General features: G+C 33.6%; 1 protein-coding gene across 9 annotated transcripts in view; it reads right to left on the bottom strand.

The window, feature by feature from the left end:
• The window catches only part of LOC105465244 (zinc finger protein 638), a 156,555-nt gene that overhangs the window by 13,971 nt on the left and 124,851 nt on the right, over window positions 1-17,733 (bottom strand). For all 9 annotated transcript variants that reach the window (XM_011713536.2, XM_011713533.2, XM_011713535.2 and 6 more), the window contains exons 12-21: window positions 16,325-16,396; window positions 15,463-15,549; window positions 14,927-14,995; window positions 14,512-14,552; window positions 12,904-13,035; window positions 11,035-11,163; window positions 9,348-9,389; window positions 8,723-8,857; window positions 6,728-6,853; window positions 2,443-2,480 (exon numbers count right to left, since the gene is read on the bottom strand). In XM_011713536.2, the coding sequence (XP_011711838.2) occupies window positions 2,443-2,480; window positions 6,728-6,853; window positions 8,723-8,857; window positions 9,348-9,389; window positions 11,035-11,163; window positions 12,904-13,035; window positions 14,512-14,552; window positions 14,927-14,995; window positions 15,463-15,549; window positions 16,325-16,396 (871 nt within the window). The remainder of the gene's footprint in view (window positions 1-2,442; window positions 2,481-6,727; window positions 6,854-8,722; window positions 8,858-9,347; window positions 9,390-11,034; window positions 11,164-12,903; window positions 13,036-14,511; window positions 14,553-14,926; window positions 14,996-15,462; window positions 15,550-16,324; window positions 16,397-17,733) is intronic.

Genomic DNA, 17,733 nt, shown 5'->3' with positions numbered 1-17,733 from the left:
CTTACGCCTATGTAAAAACATCTATGGGGCTAGAATAACAATGGAGACCTTGATTCCTGGCTCAAGGATACAGCAAGACTTTCCCCTTTACAAGTTTTTCAATAAAAAAGTTATTATCTTTCATACAAACTGAATCATTCTGCAGTTCCATACTTGAAACAGAGAACACAGGTCTACTCAGAAAAATTATTTAATTCCATATTTGTCCTTGAGTGCTAGTCTTTTTAAATCATAGTGTTCTCTTTAGGGAAGTCATTTACCAAAACTAGTATCTGCTTTCTGGCTAATATGGGAAAAAAGCCTCAATATTATCAAGTTAGTTTGAAAAGAGTTTGAAATGTCAAATAAATTACATTAACACCAAAGTTAAACAACCACCCTTTGTAACGATCAAATGAAAACACAGCCATATTCTGGGAAATGGAACAAAAAAGGATTCCAGAAAGGCATTTGAGATATAGATATCTCATCTGCCACTCCTCCCTCCTGCCCCAATATCCCAATAATACCAGAATTTCACAGTCTTTGGAAAAAGCATACAGTAAAAGCTGAGCATGAGAACAAACGTTAACATTGAAACGCAAACATCCTGAGAAACTTTAAACTGGGACTTCACAACACTGAAGATTAGTGTTTATTTCAGAGGCCAACTGGTTACTTTCTAATATTAATGAATTAGAAAAATTTCATCTAGCATTCTTATTTGTGGCCTTAATCTGTTTACATGTCAACAGGATGAGCACAGACATAATGTGAATTATTAAATTATGATTGTATCCACGTGAGTTTCCTCTAAACAGTATTTAGTTTAGTTATAAACAAAAGTATCATATTCATAATGAATTGGCAACCATAAGCACTTTAAAACAAAACAAAACAAAACAAAACAAGTGCATGTAGTACCAGCTACACAGGAAGCTGAGGTGGGAAGACAGCTTGAGCCCAGGAGGTTCAAGGCCAGCCTGAGCAGCATAGCAAGACCCTGTCTCTAAAAAAAAAACACACACACACAACAAAACCAACAAATAGTATTTTCTCAGCATCAGTTCACTCCAAAAGAAATGTTTAGTATTCTGGATATACTCCACATTTTTTTCTCTAATGTAAGTCAAAAAAAAAAAAAAGGTAATTAATAAGTTTTTGGTGCTAATTTTAAAAATTAGTTTTATGAGGCTGAATAGCTCTAAAGTCATTAAGAAACATATTCAATTTTAAAAGTTATGTCTAAACAATGAGAGGAGAACAATGATCAACTGCTATTGCTATGGACAACAACTTTTCATGCGGACCTCAAAAAAACTGTGTAAAATGAAATAAAATGGGTTTTGCCACAGAGTTTTCGTGACCAATCTTTAGGTCTATATATAGTACTACATTGGCACTGTTATTTATTAAGCCCTTTGTGAGCTTTCACATCACACACTGCTGGTGGTACTATTTCTTAGGTATGTGAATGCACCTGGTATGATGACATACAAATTAAAAAACCCTGTGCTGACACACAGAGCAAACCTATTGCTTAACGTTCCTGGTATATTTTAACGTACTCATCATCTTTATCAACTAAAATAATCTGATTTTATGAAAATTACTGAGAAGAAAAATCCATTAAGACATTCTGTTTTACAGGGATCTTAACATCAGTGCATCAGATAAACACTTTTCATATTTAAACACTTTCAAACTGCTGTTTCAAACAAATATACGCTCTTACAATATGGATTAATAAATACGGATGGCTCAGTACACAGGAGGAAAAAGAAATATTCTAAATCAGTGATTTACAGTGAATAGCAGTGAAAGGCAAGTCATTAATTGGTGGAACAACGGTGGTGATAAGGCAGACACTCATCAGAATGAGAAAGTTATTAAGGAGAGGGTGTACTTTATGTGGTCAAAACAAGGCTGTAAGTCACCACTTTGTGGAGACTTTGAAAAACAAGCTTTCATTGCTCTGATAATGCAAAACTGTATACATAATTTTTTTGGACACTTACTTGCCCCGACCCAGTTGTTTTTAAAAATATCAAAATACGCAATGAAATTAAGTAACGTTAAAAGGTTAAAATTTTACTATCATGTTTATTTTGGAATAGGAAAATCTAACAAAAACAATGTAATTACTGTTTGTGAAGTTGAGTTATTGGAGAATCTTAAAACATTTTATAAAGAAGTGGTTTATTTAATTGAAACTGTTTATATGTTCAGTTATCCTAAATATTCAGTAAATACTTAAATGAGAGTAAATAAACAAAAAACAACAAAGAAAACTCCTAGGTCAGGCTGAATCCAAAAAGAAAACTGTAGCAAGCCCATATGTACACAGAATAAATATGTAGAATAGAACTTTTCACTACATGTGAGTCATTACTATAAAATACAGCAATAAAATTCAGAAACTAAATACTACACAAAAGTGTTAGTAAACATACAGCAACATACCTTTCTTTCTCTAATTCTGGGTCATGCTCAGTTTGCACCTGTAATATAATCAGCATTTTATTAGAGGCTATTCCACTGGATTTGAAATATTTAACTATAAAAGCAATGTTTTTAGTTAAAATTTAAGCTAAAAAAAAAACTCTTAAAAATGTATCAAAGCAGCTAGTTTTCAGTGTCTACATTACTATCAGGTTCTAGAATTTTTTTTTTTCTAATTAAAGACCTCCAAATTAGGTCACACACAATAACTTACATTAGTGAAAAAATAAGTTTCCTTAATAATGATATAAATGAGAAACTTTTTTAACTTTAGAAGCCTGGAAATTCTATCTTTTCCCTAAACAATAAATGTGAAATATCAACATCTTCCTTGTGGAATTATTTTAAAAGACTTCTAAGAGAGATCAGCTGTCTAAAAAAGTTTCCTATTCAAAATACCTAGAAATGCTGAACAAAACTGAACAATAATCCTTTTAAATATTTGTCTGATATCTGATATTTTTATTTATCTGGTATGTGGGTCCCAAAAAAGCAATATTCTGGAGCCCTCAAAAAGGGCAGGAATTAAAAATCCATCCCTATATGCCAAGCACTGTCCCAGGTACTTGGGATGCATCAGTGAACAAAATGGCAAAAATATCTGCCATTTAGAGCTTATACATAATAGAAGAAAGCCTTTTCTGAGAAATCATGCATTCTCTGGGTAGAAACTTTCTAGAAAGATTTTGTCAGACTAAAAACTGAAAACGGTGCTTTAAGGAAATTCAATGTGTCTAGAGAGGATTCCTGGTATAGGTGTTTGAGTCCAACAGTAAAGACTTCCTTTACTGGGATATCTGGTGATAAGTCTAGTTTATATCCTAATGATACTGCCAAAACTAAAGATGATGGTTTTTAAGTCCCAATTACAGACAGTGTTTATTAGCAGCTTTCCATTCAGGAGAAAGGTTTATTAGAGGAAAAAAAAAAAAAAACCCTGTATGGTATCAGAGGAACTCTACATCAGATACCTATACTGGTCAACTTACTTCCTTATTCATAAAGGAATAACAGAAAAACAAATGCACAAAAGTGAACAAGGTAAACTAAAGAAAAGATATTTCAGACAACTGAAGTGCCTTTTAAAAAACTCAAAGGAACAACCTCAGAAAAATTCAAGAGAATATAGTATCTACGAAATCAGTGCTGGTGCTATTTCCAGAAAAATAGAATATTAAAAATTGAAGGAAATAAATCAAAAAATAATAATAGAAAAACTTCCCTGGGGCTGGGCGCAGTGGTTCACGCCTGTAATCTCAGCACTTCGGGAGGCTGAGGCAGGCAGATCAAAAGGCCAGGAGTTCAAGACCAGCCTGGCCAGCATGATGAAACCCCATCTCTACTAAAAATACAAAAAAAAATTAGTGGGCATGGTGGAGCGTGCTTGTAGTCCCAGCTACTTGGGAAGCTGAGGCAGCAGAATTGCTTGAACTCGGCAGGTGGAGGCTGCAGTGAGCCGAGATCACGCCACTACACTTCAGCCTGGGCAACAGAGCGAGACTCCGCCTCAAAAAAAGGAAAAAAAAAAAAAAAAAAGAAAAACTTCCTGCTCTAAACACAGGATGTAGGAAATGAGTCCCAAACCAAGAAAAAAACCTTGCTCACTGGACTAGCATTACCAACCCTCTCTTTAGAAATTCTTGAATCACTCAATATGTCCCTAAAGCCTTTGATCTGGTTCTTCTGTCTAAAAAATCTCCTCTTTGAAATTTTCTTAAAGCTTGCTCTCTTCTGTCAGGTCTCTCAAATAACTCTTCTGCTGAGGGACTATCACTGACTACTTTAAGATACACATTCCCCACATTAATCATTCTCTTTTTATCTCAACTTATTTATTCACAGTCTTTTTACCACTTGTATCTGTTTATAGTCTATCTCCTCCACTAAAATATAATCCTCGAGGCCTAGGACATTGAAACAATGTTCATCATGGTATTCTAATACCTAAATGTAAGCATACAGAAAAGGAATTAGATAAATACTAGTTTAGGGCCAGGCACAGTGGCTCACACCTGTAACTCCAACACTTTGGAAGGCCCAGGGTAGAGGATCACTTCACGCCAGAAGTTTGAGACCAGCCTGGGCAACACAGTGAGTCCCCATCGACACACACAAACAAAAATCAAAAATCAGATTAAAAAATAAAGTTAGCCGGGCATGGTGGCATGCCCTTAGAGTCTACTCTGGAGGCTAAAGTGAGAGGATTGCCTAAGCCCAGGAGTTGAGGATTCTGTGGGCCATGATTGCACCACGGTACCCCAGCCCAGGTGACACAGTTAAGACTTCGTCTTTAAAACCAACAAACATAAAAACTAGTTTAAAGAATTAACATAAAAATCCTAAAACCTTTCAGAGGAACAAAATAGTTATGACCCAAATCAGCCTTCTCCTAATACTGGATTCTGGATGCTAAAAATAATCAAAGGAAAAATAGCCTAAGCACAGAATTTTACATCCTGACAATCAATCAATGAAATACGTAAGAGCAAAATAAAGTCGGTTTCAAACATTCAGAGATTCAGAAAATGTACTGCCTCTACATACTTTCTGGGGTAAAAAAATATATATATATATTTGAGAATGTACTCTAGCAAACAGAAAACCTGTGATGTGACAGAATCCAAGAAAAAGCAGACATAATTCAGAAAAACAATGAAAGAAAACCAAAGGTGTATAATTGGTCGACAAAGCAAATGGCCCTGACTTTAGAAAAGAGTCATAAGAATAGCTCTGAAAGGAGATTTCATTGAACAAATAGTAACTAAGTTACACAGATGATCAGAGTAACATGAAGACTGCCATTTTTTTCCCCATTCAACAACAACATACAAACTCTAAACCATACAAGAAAACCATAATCTAAACACTTATGAAAATGAAAATGTGGCACCATTTTGAGAAATGACTGGGAATATAAGAAACTCACCTGTGAGTGTAGAGGTTATGGACACATATTACATATTGCCTTCTTTGTAAACCCATTCTCATTACTACTTAATTCTGCAGTAAATATTTTCATATTCATGATATCAAAAATGCAGATGCTAGTTTTCAGTATTTAGAATGGAGTGCTACATTGTTTTGTATACAAGCTAACTACAGATATTGAAATAAAGGTCACACATACTAAACAAAGAAGTAACATTTCAGTCTAACAAAAACAGTAGGTGTTGAAGAGAGGATAATATAAAGTTGATTCTTTACTCATTTTAAGTAGTAGTCAATTAAAAACGGTTATAAATAAGCCACATGTATTATCCAACTTAAGCTATATGAATAAGATTCTGGGTAAGCACTTAGGAAGTGAAGTACCAATTCAAGCAGAAGTTTATGTAAATTTTCACTGGTTTAATTTTCTTTTAACTCTAAGAATTTGGGACTGTATTTCCGGGATAAGGATTTCTGTACAGTCAGTGTTTAATTTTGAACTTAGTTGAACACAACTAAATAACAACTTGAAAAATATAAATGACAAATTTTTAAAAATGCATGTTCTGCTAAGGAATAGCTAAAAACTTTAAAAATATTTTTTCTGAAATTATCAAGTGAAATGAGCCACTCATTTGTGCTTAAACTGGTACCTATCGTAATACATTTACTTACAGATACTCTAATTTAGATTTAGATGATGAAATTGCCTTTTTCTTTAGATAGTACAAGGTTTTTAACAGATTGACAAACAACACATGGACACCAAATGTAAGGTCCCATTATTTACCTCTGCCATCAGCATACAATGGAATACAAGGAGAAAATATCTGAGTTTGAATTTAATGCTTTCAAAGGTTGACTATTCATAGCTTTCCTTCATGTACTACTGCGTAAGCCAAGAACCTGTGAAATCTTATTTCTTAACCCCAAAACAGTTTATAATAAATATAACTGAAACAAAAAGAAGAATAAACAAACTTCCTTCTACCCAGAGGAAGCCAAAATGGATTCAAAGTAGCTGCATTCTGGAGACAATCATGTTACATACAAGGAGTCACTGTACACAAAAATGTAGATACCTACATGCCAACAATAAATATGCAAATGTATATATGTTACACTGTTGAAAATTTCTTTATTCTCATTTAGACAAATTTATACTGCTTTATAAACTATGAAAATTGGAACACTGATTGCAAAACAAATTGTCAAAATCATCTCTAAACACAGAAACACTTTGACTACTGCCTAAGACTGACCTTTATGTTCTCTGTATTTTCTAAAAGCACAAAAGCTGAAGCAAGAGAAATCTTACCTCTGGTAAGTCTATCTTTGGAGATAATGAGCAGGTCAATATACGGTCACCAATGTTTTGTGGATTTTGTTTCAGAAAGCTGTACATTGACTGAGCAGATTCAGGACTATCTAACTGAAGAATTGCCTTTGGAGAAGATTAAAAAGTTATGAATATTTCTTTAAAAAAATTAAAATTAGAATAACCACATAATCCAACAATTCCACTTTTTAGTATATACCTAAAAGGAATGAAAGCTGAGACTTGAACATGTATTTGTATACTCATGTTCACAGAAGCATTACTCACAACAGACCAAAGGGAGAAGCAACTCAACTGCCCATCAACGGATGAGTGGATATAAAAATGTGTTATATGCATAAAACAGAATTATTACTCAGCTTTAAAAACGAAGAAAAATCTGACTCATGCTGCAACATGAATGAACCTTAGAGACATTATGCTAAGTGACATGAGCCAGTCACAAAAAAGCAAATACAATTCCACATACATGAGGTAACTAAATTTATAAAAACAGAAAAAAAGGTTGATAAGGGCTGAATTAATGGCGAGTTATTGTCAAAAGGATAGAAAGCTTCCAGTTTGAGAAGATAAAAGTTCTGGAAATAGATGGTGGTGAAGGTGCTTAATAAAACACTTAAACATCGTTAAAATGTTAAATTTATGTCTTACAAATGGTAAAATTTGTGTATTTTGCTACAATAAAAATGTTTTTAATTGTTTTAAAAGTTTGGAATATATTCTTTTTTCAGGTTTCAGATATGTGATTACAAAGGTAAGGTTAATCCTTATTTAAAGGAAACAAGAGAAAGCAATCCTTAAAATGTTGTAAAGGCAAGGCAAAACTGAAGAGAATGATAGGTATTTTTTTAAATAGAGGATTAAAAATGTTTACAAGAAAGGTTCAGAATTCCTATGTGCCATCTGTGCCCCACCTTCCATTCTATGCCACACTATTTATCATATTCCATTCTATGCTCTATTTGTCAGAAGCATATCAAAGAAATTATCTAGTTGTTGGTTAATTAAGTGCTCTTTATGAATACTGTCCACTTTTAGGTAAAACCCTGCCTTTCTAGGTAATAACATGGCTGACAAAAATTTAATTTTAATGAACATATAGCTGAAACACATATTAAATGCAGAAGGCATACCAAATGTAAACAGATGAATAATTTTTGGTTCTTTAAGAGGCCAAATCATGAAAGTAAGGAATGATTACTTTATTTTTGAGACAGGATCTCGCCATGTTACCCAAGCTGGAGTGTAATGGCGTGAACACGGCCTACTACAGCCTCCAACTCCTGGGCTCAAACCACCCTCCTGCCTCAGCCTCCCAGGCAGCTGGGACCTCAGGCACATGCCACCATGCCCAGCTAATTTTTAAACTTTTTGTAGAGACGGCATCCCACTATGTTGCCCAGGCTGGTCTCAAACTCCTGGGCTCAAGCAATCCCCTCGCCTCAGCCGAGGCTGAGTGCTGGGACTCCCAAAGTGCTGGGATTAGTGAGCCACTGCATCCAGCAATTATTTTATCTGTATCTCTCTCTTTCCATATAAACAAACAAATAGACCTAACTCAGGTGTTTCATAGCTGGAAGGGACTTAAAGAAATATTGGGTAATACCCCTTTCATTTTACAACTAAGTGTAAACCAACTTAGCCAGGACCACAAAGATAGTTAAGATGAGAGCCAAAGGAATTCAGGTCTAAACTTCCCAGTAAGATAATGCTGTCTGCACTATATTACCTTTCCCCCTTGTGTAAGTCTTATTTTTCCTTAAAAACTAGGAGTTCGGAAAAAAGAGAGATCATCTCTTCTTTCTCGGCACAGTCTAGAATAAAATATTCTGGTTTATCATAATCGTGCAAAGTGGTTAATATTTATAGGTGCTTCAGATCAGAAGCTGAGTTAGAAGTTGCAGATCGTCAGAATACAGGGTTATTATATATTCTTTATAGAATGTATAGCTAAATTATGAGGGAACTTATTACCTTGTTTTTATTACTTATGAATACATGGTGATCCACTTTTCCAAACTGAAGTCCAACACAAAGTACACACTGAAGTCCATCTTCCGGTAAATTATCAAGATGTACAAATCGATCATAAATTGTATCTATATTTGCCTGTAGTTTTTTTTTAAGAGACAGCATAGAAAAAACCACAGCTGAAGCAACAAACCGTAAAACAGATTAACGTTAACTTAAACTATTACACAGGTTAGATGATGTTCTCTCCCAAGAGTAAGAAAATGACTACATGGGGGAAGATAGTGAGGTCTTGATTTTACATACGAGTAATCAGTAAAACGATGTACTAAAATGGGAAGTAAAATATCTCTACTATCAACATAATGTTTACCCAAAACATCCTCAGACAAGATATTGACCTACTAGACCACTGAGTATGCACTCCAGTACCTGAACAATCTTTTCACATTAAGGACTACAATAACCCTTTATTTTTTTATTTGTACCAAGAAGACCCATCTGACATTTCCATCACCTCAATATCTTAAAATTAGTTCTAAGGTTTTAATCCCTAAAAGGCAAACAAGTAAAACAATGTTTCCATCAATTAAATAAGTATACAAAAGCATTTAAATGCAAAACTCACCTCTGGGTCATTTTCTCTTACCAAGGTTATAAATATAGCTTCCTAAAAAGCCAAAATAGATAAAGGTTGATGGTATAAGCTCTTTCTCATACAAATAAATAATTACTTAGGTAAGATTTATAACATGACAATCTATACAAATATGCATTACAAAGTATTTCATAAAATTAAGCAGCAGCAAGATTTACATTCTTTCCAAAGATCTTTTTCTCCTCAACAAGCCTCATCCTAACTCATACAATTTAATTCTTCTTATTCCCCTAAGAACATAAAAGACTAATATCCCCTAAGAACATAAAAGACTAGTAAGACAGTACCATTTAGGAAAGACATTCAAATTCACATATAAAGAATAAAGAGATTTAATTTAGACAACAGGAAGATAATTCAAATTACAAAAGAAAAGTTAACTAAGCAAAGCAGGAGATGAGAAAGAACAGAAATGCAGGCAAATAAAACAGCACAGAGCATAAATGCAGATTTGATGCTACTGAATTATGAAGAGGTCAAGAACATCATGAAACAAGGATATCAAAGCAGGCAGAGGACAACTAATGGAAGGCTTTGTGTGTGGCAAAGGAACTTGGACTTTGTAAGACTGAGGATCCTAAACTTTTTTTCTTGTTGATACTACTGACGTGTATAAAACAATCTCGCCAATTATATCACATTACAGTGATTCTTAATGAAAGGTGTTTTTACATTACATGCATTTCTACCTGCCTCTAGAGAGGATGTAACATTTCTACCTCATGTAATGCATACAATATTTCTACCTCATGCTTCTTAGCAGTTGACAATAAATGTTTATAGGCCACATAGAGGCACTGAAGGGTGTGTACATGAGATAAAAGCTGAGGAACTTGAGGCAGTTTTATAAAACTGAAGGTAGCGTGTATGTAGAAAAGACAATTACTTTTGTATACGCAAAAGGTCCAGGAGGCGGTCTGTCTGTTTGTTTTAGAGACTAGGTCTCCCTCTGTCACCCAGGCTGAAGTTCAGTGGTACAATCACAGCTCAGTGCAGCCTCGAACTCCTGGGCTCAAGTGATCCTCCTACCTCAGCATCCTGAGGAGCTGGGACCACGGGTGTGCGCCTTCAGGCCCAGCTAATTATTTTAAGTTTTGTAGACATGAGGTCTCACTTTGTTGCCTAGGCTGGTCTTGGGTCTTGCAGTCCTGGGCTCACACAATCCTCCCACCTCAGCCTCTCAAAGTGCTAGGATCACCAGCGTGAGCCACCATGCCTGGACTAGTAAGAGTTTTTAAGAGATAAAGCAATGGTATATGGGATGAGGAAGAGGGAACAAGCTCACTGAGTTAAACAAGATTTAGCAAGAAACTAAATGTAAGAAATGATAGAAAAAGAATTAAAGATAACTTCCAGAATCCTAGTTTAGATGACAGATAATGGCAGAAAGATAAGAGAGAAACCTTTTTTTTTTTTAGATAAAATTCAACCTTTTTTCCATCCCAACATGCATGAAGAACAGGATTCCCTCACAATGAAAGTAACTCTCAAACAGTTGGATGGGTGACTGGGTGATTGTTGGAGGGACAGGAAGAAGCTTTCTTAGTGTCTGTGAGAAAAATGTGACCCAAAGTGGAAAACTAGAAAACATAACAGATTGTAACAAATCTGATTTAAAAACTTAGTAAGAGCTAGTAAAAATGGTGGTCTGATTTACCTCATCTTTTATATTCATGTTTTCAGGAGCCATACTTATTGAGAGTTGATTTCCATCCATCAATACTGGGAAGCAGTTATAAAATTTTATCATAGACTCAGCAGCTTTTCTATTTATTTCTATATACGCCTTTTAAAATAGAAATTACGGTAACAAAAAATTCTTACGTTAATTTTTCTCAAAAACAGACTTACAAGTATAAACAAACTACTTCAAAGTCAAGTGAATTGAACAACTTAGTAAATATTTTTAAGATACAAAAGGCAGTCCTCAGAAAAATGAGGCCCAAAGACTAAGAATATTACAACCATAACCAAGAAATAATGAATGACTAAACTTACTATACTAAGGCAAACTAAAGAGAGAAAAAAGAAGAGACATTCTAGTCACTGACATTAAGAAAAATCTTATTCAACACTGTATCCTTAGTACCTAGAGCAGTATCTGGCATGTAGCAGATACATTTCTAATCAATATTAGTATTTCTTGAGTAAATAAATTTATTGACAAAATTTGAGAAATATGAGAAATAAAGAACCAAAAAAAGTGTAATAATTGTGAAGTCATTTTTCATTCTGTTATTTTCATAGGTATAAAGCTGTAGCTCCATACATTTTGGCTTTAATTTTCACACCTTGGTAAGTAGAGGTTGAAACTTCTTCCATATATTTGATAGTTAATGAGGTAGAAAGCTATATGTTTACTTTTAGTTGTAAGCCTATTTGAAATGAATTATCTCTTAAGGTTGTCTATTTATTTATTGTAGTTTTAAAATGTTACTGCATAATACAGATGTGGAATCCTGTTCCTAAAAACAAATACTCTTCAGTTTTTAAATTTTCATTTTAATTTGTTAATTTTAATTTCATAAATGTTTAAAGTAGTTTCATTAAGTCTCCAAATATTTTAATTTTACTCAACTCCACTCAAAACTGGGCAGATAACTTAGGTTTAAAGTTCAATCGCTGTACACAATGCAATGGGTTTTAGTGTATTTACTGAGCTCTGCGATCATTCAAATAATCTACTTTTAACATAATGTGAAATTACATATAACTCGTACTCATTCTCTTCTACCATTTTCTCAAGCACACTGGCTCTGAGTGCCTCAAAACATATATCCTATTCTACTTTCAAAGATCTCTAGTGACTACCAACTCCTTTCTATTTTAAGAACACTTCTTCCCACTATTCTAATGGTGTCATTTCCATGACTTAAACTACTTCCTGAAATCTCGCTCGATTAAACATACTTTCTACAAGTTGATTATTACATACATTTTAATGTGTTGTTTTAAAAACACAAAGCCAACACACGCTTATAGAAAATTTAGAACATAAAGATAAACCTAGATTGTTTTAAGTATTGATGACATCATTAGTCTGAGTCTGAAAATGGTTACTTCCCATTTGAGTATCACTGATAAAAGAGCAGAAAGAGTATGAAATACAAGTAGAAGAATGATCTACAAAATCTTACAAATATAGCTTCCTAAAAAGCCAAAATAGATAAAGTTTGCTGGTATAAGCCTTTCTCATACATATACTTACATATTAAACATATTAAAGATATAAAACATTTCCTATTTATTAAACATATTAAAGATATAAAACATTTCCTATTAAACTAAAATCTTGAGTAAAACTTTGACATATTAGAAAGCCATCTGTCCCCATCATTAAAACTATGTCTCATTACAACAATACTAAAATACAGGATATTTGTATTTTATATTTTAAAATCCCTTAGCTTGGAAGTTTACTTTGAGATACTGCTTTTAAACACTTTCTTTTTAGTTTTGTAAGTAAATGTAGTGTTTTTCAAAGCCTGCTTGCAGAGGATATGAACAGCTATTAATCAACTCTTACCTTTTTATGAGATGATAAAATCAAGATATCCTTTAAACCACCAAATGGTTTTGCTAAGTCATAAACTTCTTCTATAGAATATCCTTTATTAGGCAAATTAGAGATAAGCATCACACACATTTCTTCTGTTTCCTTCAAAACAAATTTTTAAAACCTGGTATTAAATTTCTTTAATTGCTTTTATATTTACTTAAGTTTATACTGTATTATCATGTTTCATGTTAGTATATCGTTGCATTTAATATAGAGGAAAGTCTGATAAACTCAAGAGGCTGGTCTGAACCTCAAATTAAAAAGAAAAGCAAAAAAGCTTGCAAATTTACACTCTTCAAGAGTACACAGGACTAACTGTAGTTATACCATCTGTCATCTAGTTCAGGTCTGCTGGTCTCTTTTTCACCCACCGTTTTTTTTTTTGAGAGTCTTGCTCTGTTGCCCAGGCTGGAGTGCAGTAGTGCAACCTTGGCTCACTGCAAGCTCCATCTCCCAGGTGCAAGTGATTCTTGTGTCTCAGTCACCCAAGCAGCTGTCACCCACTGTTTTCAAACACAAGTTCATTTGTTTCTGGCTACAACTGCTTCCTTTCATATACTGTCGCCATCCCTGTGCCTTGTGATAATATCCCCAAGCTCCAAATCAGTGTGTATCCTTTTATCCTCCCGAATAAGATAATCACTTTTAGGCAATAAATAATAAAAAAGCTCCTGAGAATCTTTACCCCATAACCCAATCCTCAATGCAATTAAGCACTTTGTTTTCTGCCATCCCTTCTCTCAGATCTATTTTATTCTTCAAGGTAACCCTCTCATCAATGCCAATTACTCCTTTCATGCTTATTGAGAAAATTTCTAAAGATGATGTGTTATAGTCAACTTGGCAATTTTTGATCTCTAGGGGAAAAAAAAAAGGCAGGAAGTTACAATTTTCATAAACCAGTTTAGTGTGACTTTAAACTAAATTGGTACTATAAAATACTCTTCCTAAAGTAAGACTTACTACTTAGTTACTACTTGAAGAATGGCTCTACCAGACAAAAATAAACTTATGCTCAACACCTGAAGGATCTAAAAATCTACACCAGTAAAATGTACATTAATCACTGTAATGTATTCATAATAATATACATAAACACAAGAAAACAATTATTAAGTGAACTTTCTGTCCTTTACATAAAACTGCAAACTCCACTTGCTTCTCCACAAATGCAAACAACTGGTATTCTAACCATTAACATATCTCCCATTTACCTCTAAGAAAAAAAACAGATTTCACAAAATTCTACTGATTCTAATTTAACCAACTACTGTCTACCCAAAACCCATTTTGGCATAACATGTTGTTCTCAATGAATAGTAATCTTCAAAAAACATGTACATTTGTTGATGATCTGTTCCTAATTTTTGTGACTTAACTCTGCACCTCAGGGTTTCTGAGCTAAAATCACATTTTTTTCTCTTTTCCTTTTTAAAAATCATGTGTTAAAAGTCATAAATGACTGGAATTCTCACATGCCAAATACCGTGAATTTTTTACCTGGCTTTATAAGAAAAACATCTTTTATTAAAATGTCTTGAGCTTTAAAGAAATAAATAAAATATGGAAACTGACCTTGCTAACTGGTTCATTTTCTGTGGTCTCCAAAGCAGCATCTTAACACAAAATAAAATTTAAAATGATGCAGACATATTTATCAAGATCCCACTTTATTCCACAATAGATTAAACAGTAGCTACATGAAAACGTATAATACAAAAGTCTAGAGAATAACTATGTAACAAAATAACTACAAAAGTGACACTTTAAAAAAATACATTTAAATTTCATTCTTTTTCAGATCAAAATTTCAGATGAAGAGATACAGACATGAATCATAATAATCTTAATTTCACTTAGGTATGGCATTGGTAATTAAAATAAGTAAATGCGTTGGGGAGATACTAAATTAAGAATTTCTTTTCTAAAAATGTTAACTTTCCTTCTACCTTTAAACATAAAAGAACAAATTAAATTTCTATTGACCTACCACAAATAGCTTCTTTAGCACAGTCTTCAGTGGCTTTGACTTCAATACTGGTCTTTATTTCAGAGTTTCCTGCATCAAATAGTCTGCTTTAATAGTCTAGTAAAACACTAATATAATTAAACTAATGAATCTAAACAGCAACTTAAGCTAGTTTATTTTGACATTTCAAGTCTCCTTAGGCTGACCTAAGTCAAACATCTCTCTTTGAAAAACAAAAGACAGCAATCCCCACTTTGATAATTTTTAGGCAAAATTTCAAAATATACCTTAAAGATGATCTAAAGAAAATAAATGGACCCATAGAGGGAAACAACACACACTGGGGCCTATTGGAAGGTGGAGGGTGGGAGGAGGGAGAGGATCAGGAAAAATAACTAATGGTGCTGGGCTTAATACCTGGGTGACAAAATAATCTGTACAACAAACCCCCATGACACGTTTACCTATGTAAGAAACCTGCACATGTACCCCTGAACTTAAAAAGTGAAAAAAAAGAAAACAAAACAAAGCACTGAAAGACTACATTTCAAGCTTACCTGGTACGGTCACAGGTTTGTTAGAGTCTTTGTTTTTGACATTCCCAGTCTTTTTGGCTTCTAGAGACTTCTTCCCACCAGATTTTGCTTGTAAAAGTACAGTGAGCCATTATTCTAAAGGTCTGTTAAATCATTTAGCATGTTTCACACTAATGTATTAGTAAATTAGTTTGACTTTATTACAAAAGCAGGTCTTTTCTAAATATTCATTATTTCTATTTATTTTCAGTACCTCTTTCCCAATAAGATTAAGTCAAGATACAACTTTTTGGTGATGCCCTCAAAAAAGCCACATCTTTAACTTTCACATGGCAGACCAACATCATAATCACATACACACAAAAATAATACTGTGTAATTTCTGCAAAGATTCTTTAGAATTAGTCTATTAGGAAAGATACTACTAAAAAGATTGCTCTAGTTCCAAGGTGCTACATTTATTTTAAATAGTATTCCATTTCTTTATGGAAAAAAATGAATTCTCCTAACATTATCTTTTTAAAAGTAACAAGCATCTAAGAAATTGTACAAACTGGAGATGGCAATATGAATTGACAACTCTAAAAAAAAGAGGGAAACAAAGATTTAAACCATTTATGGAGGGAAACGACAGAGCAACCTGTGATTACAAAGCTGTCAAAAATGTACAGTTATATAGCTGCATATATATGTGATTGTTTACATGCACAAAAATGTATCTGCCTATTTGCCAAAGACAAAATTCCAACAAAATGGGTCAGGTTTTAAATATCAAGGAAATATCTACTAAACTATTCAAGTATTAGATGCTAACAACTATTATACGAATTTAAAACGTGAATAAAGAATAAACAATAAAATCTCTCCTCCCCAATAGTCTTACCTGTTTTGATTGAAGCTTTATTACCTTTAGCAGCTACCGTTACCACAGATTTTACAGAACTTGCTGATTTCCCTAAATCACAAAAGCTGCAGTCAAAATTGGTTTACTTAACTGTATCAACAATCCCCAAAGAACTTCACAGAGAAAAAAATATAAGAACAATAGACTATATTTTATTCAAAACATAAAATCATATTTGGGACATAGGCCGTTTTCTAAATCTAGCAATGATGATAATTTCTTCAGAAAAAAGAAATCACTGAAATAAGAATCTACCTCCCTACTGGGGTATAGGTCAAACATCCCTAATCTGAAAATCCAAAATCTGAAATGTTCCAAAACCTGAAACCGTGAGTGCTGCTGACATGACACAAGAGGGAAATTCCCACATAAGTACTTAAAAAAAACTTTGTTTCATGCACAATATTATTTAAAACACTGTATAAAATTGCCTTCAGGCTAAGGTGTATATAAAACATAAATGAATTTCACGTTTAGACTTGGCTCCCATCCCCCAGGTATTTCATTATATATATGCAAACATTCCAAAATCTGAAAAAAATCCAAAATCTAAAACACTTCTGCTCCCAACCATTTTGGATAAGGGATACTCAACCTGTACTTAAAACAGCATTCATGCAAGTTAAATAAATTTCTGAACGTGTGGATCAACTAGAAGCAAAATTACTAATTCCAAGGACATAAAAACAATCCCATACTTTTAGCAGTTCCAAAAGCAGTTAAACCTAGACCCTCCCAACCCATGCTTCCATGGCTCCTAATTGATTAAAAAGCATTCAAGAACACTTATATCATGGTCAGGTCACATAAAGATTGTTTTGACTCATTCCTACAGTTTCCTAGCTGTACAGGACTATTTAAATTGCTCTGACCATTATTTGTACCTACATTATCTATTACTATGGCCTATTTTCCAAGATGGCGCTGTTTATAAAGATGTGATCATCAAAGTGTTGTAGAAGACTGTCAGAGCCCAAACACTTTCCATTCAGAGAGCAACACAAGATTTAACTTCGAAATTAGGATTCATAACAACTAGCAAGAATGGATGAGGAAAAAGCCCAAGATCAAAAATCAACAGATCTAAACTCCAATTTATATTGAGAAGCTTTGGGGCACTAACAGATTTGTGTACATATTTCCCTATATATAAGGGTGATGATTGCCAGAATTACGTAACAGGAACCTTATGAGAATACAATCATACTTTTAAAAATCATACAAAAAACATTCACTGACATCTACAAAAATCAACTGAACCAATTTACAAATCCACCCTTTATATTCAAGACAGTCCATAATCTTTGCTCAAAAAGAACAATACAAATCCTTATAGCTTGTCACCTAGCTTGTCAATTCTTAGTCATTCACTTTTGCCACACTGCAGT

Source organism: Macaca nemestrina, chromosome 13 (genome assembly GCF_043159975.1).
Source record: "Macaca nemestrina isolate mMacNem1 chromosome 13, mMacNem.hap1, whole genome shotgun sequence".
In the NCBI taxonomy this organism is placed as follows: domain Eukaryota; kingdom Metazoa; phylum Chordata; class Mammalia; order Primates; family Cercopithecidae; genus Macaca; species Macaca nemestrina.
The sequence above is the reverse complement of the archived record's forward strand: the minus strand, read 5'-3'. Positions and strand labels throughout refer to the sequence as shown.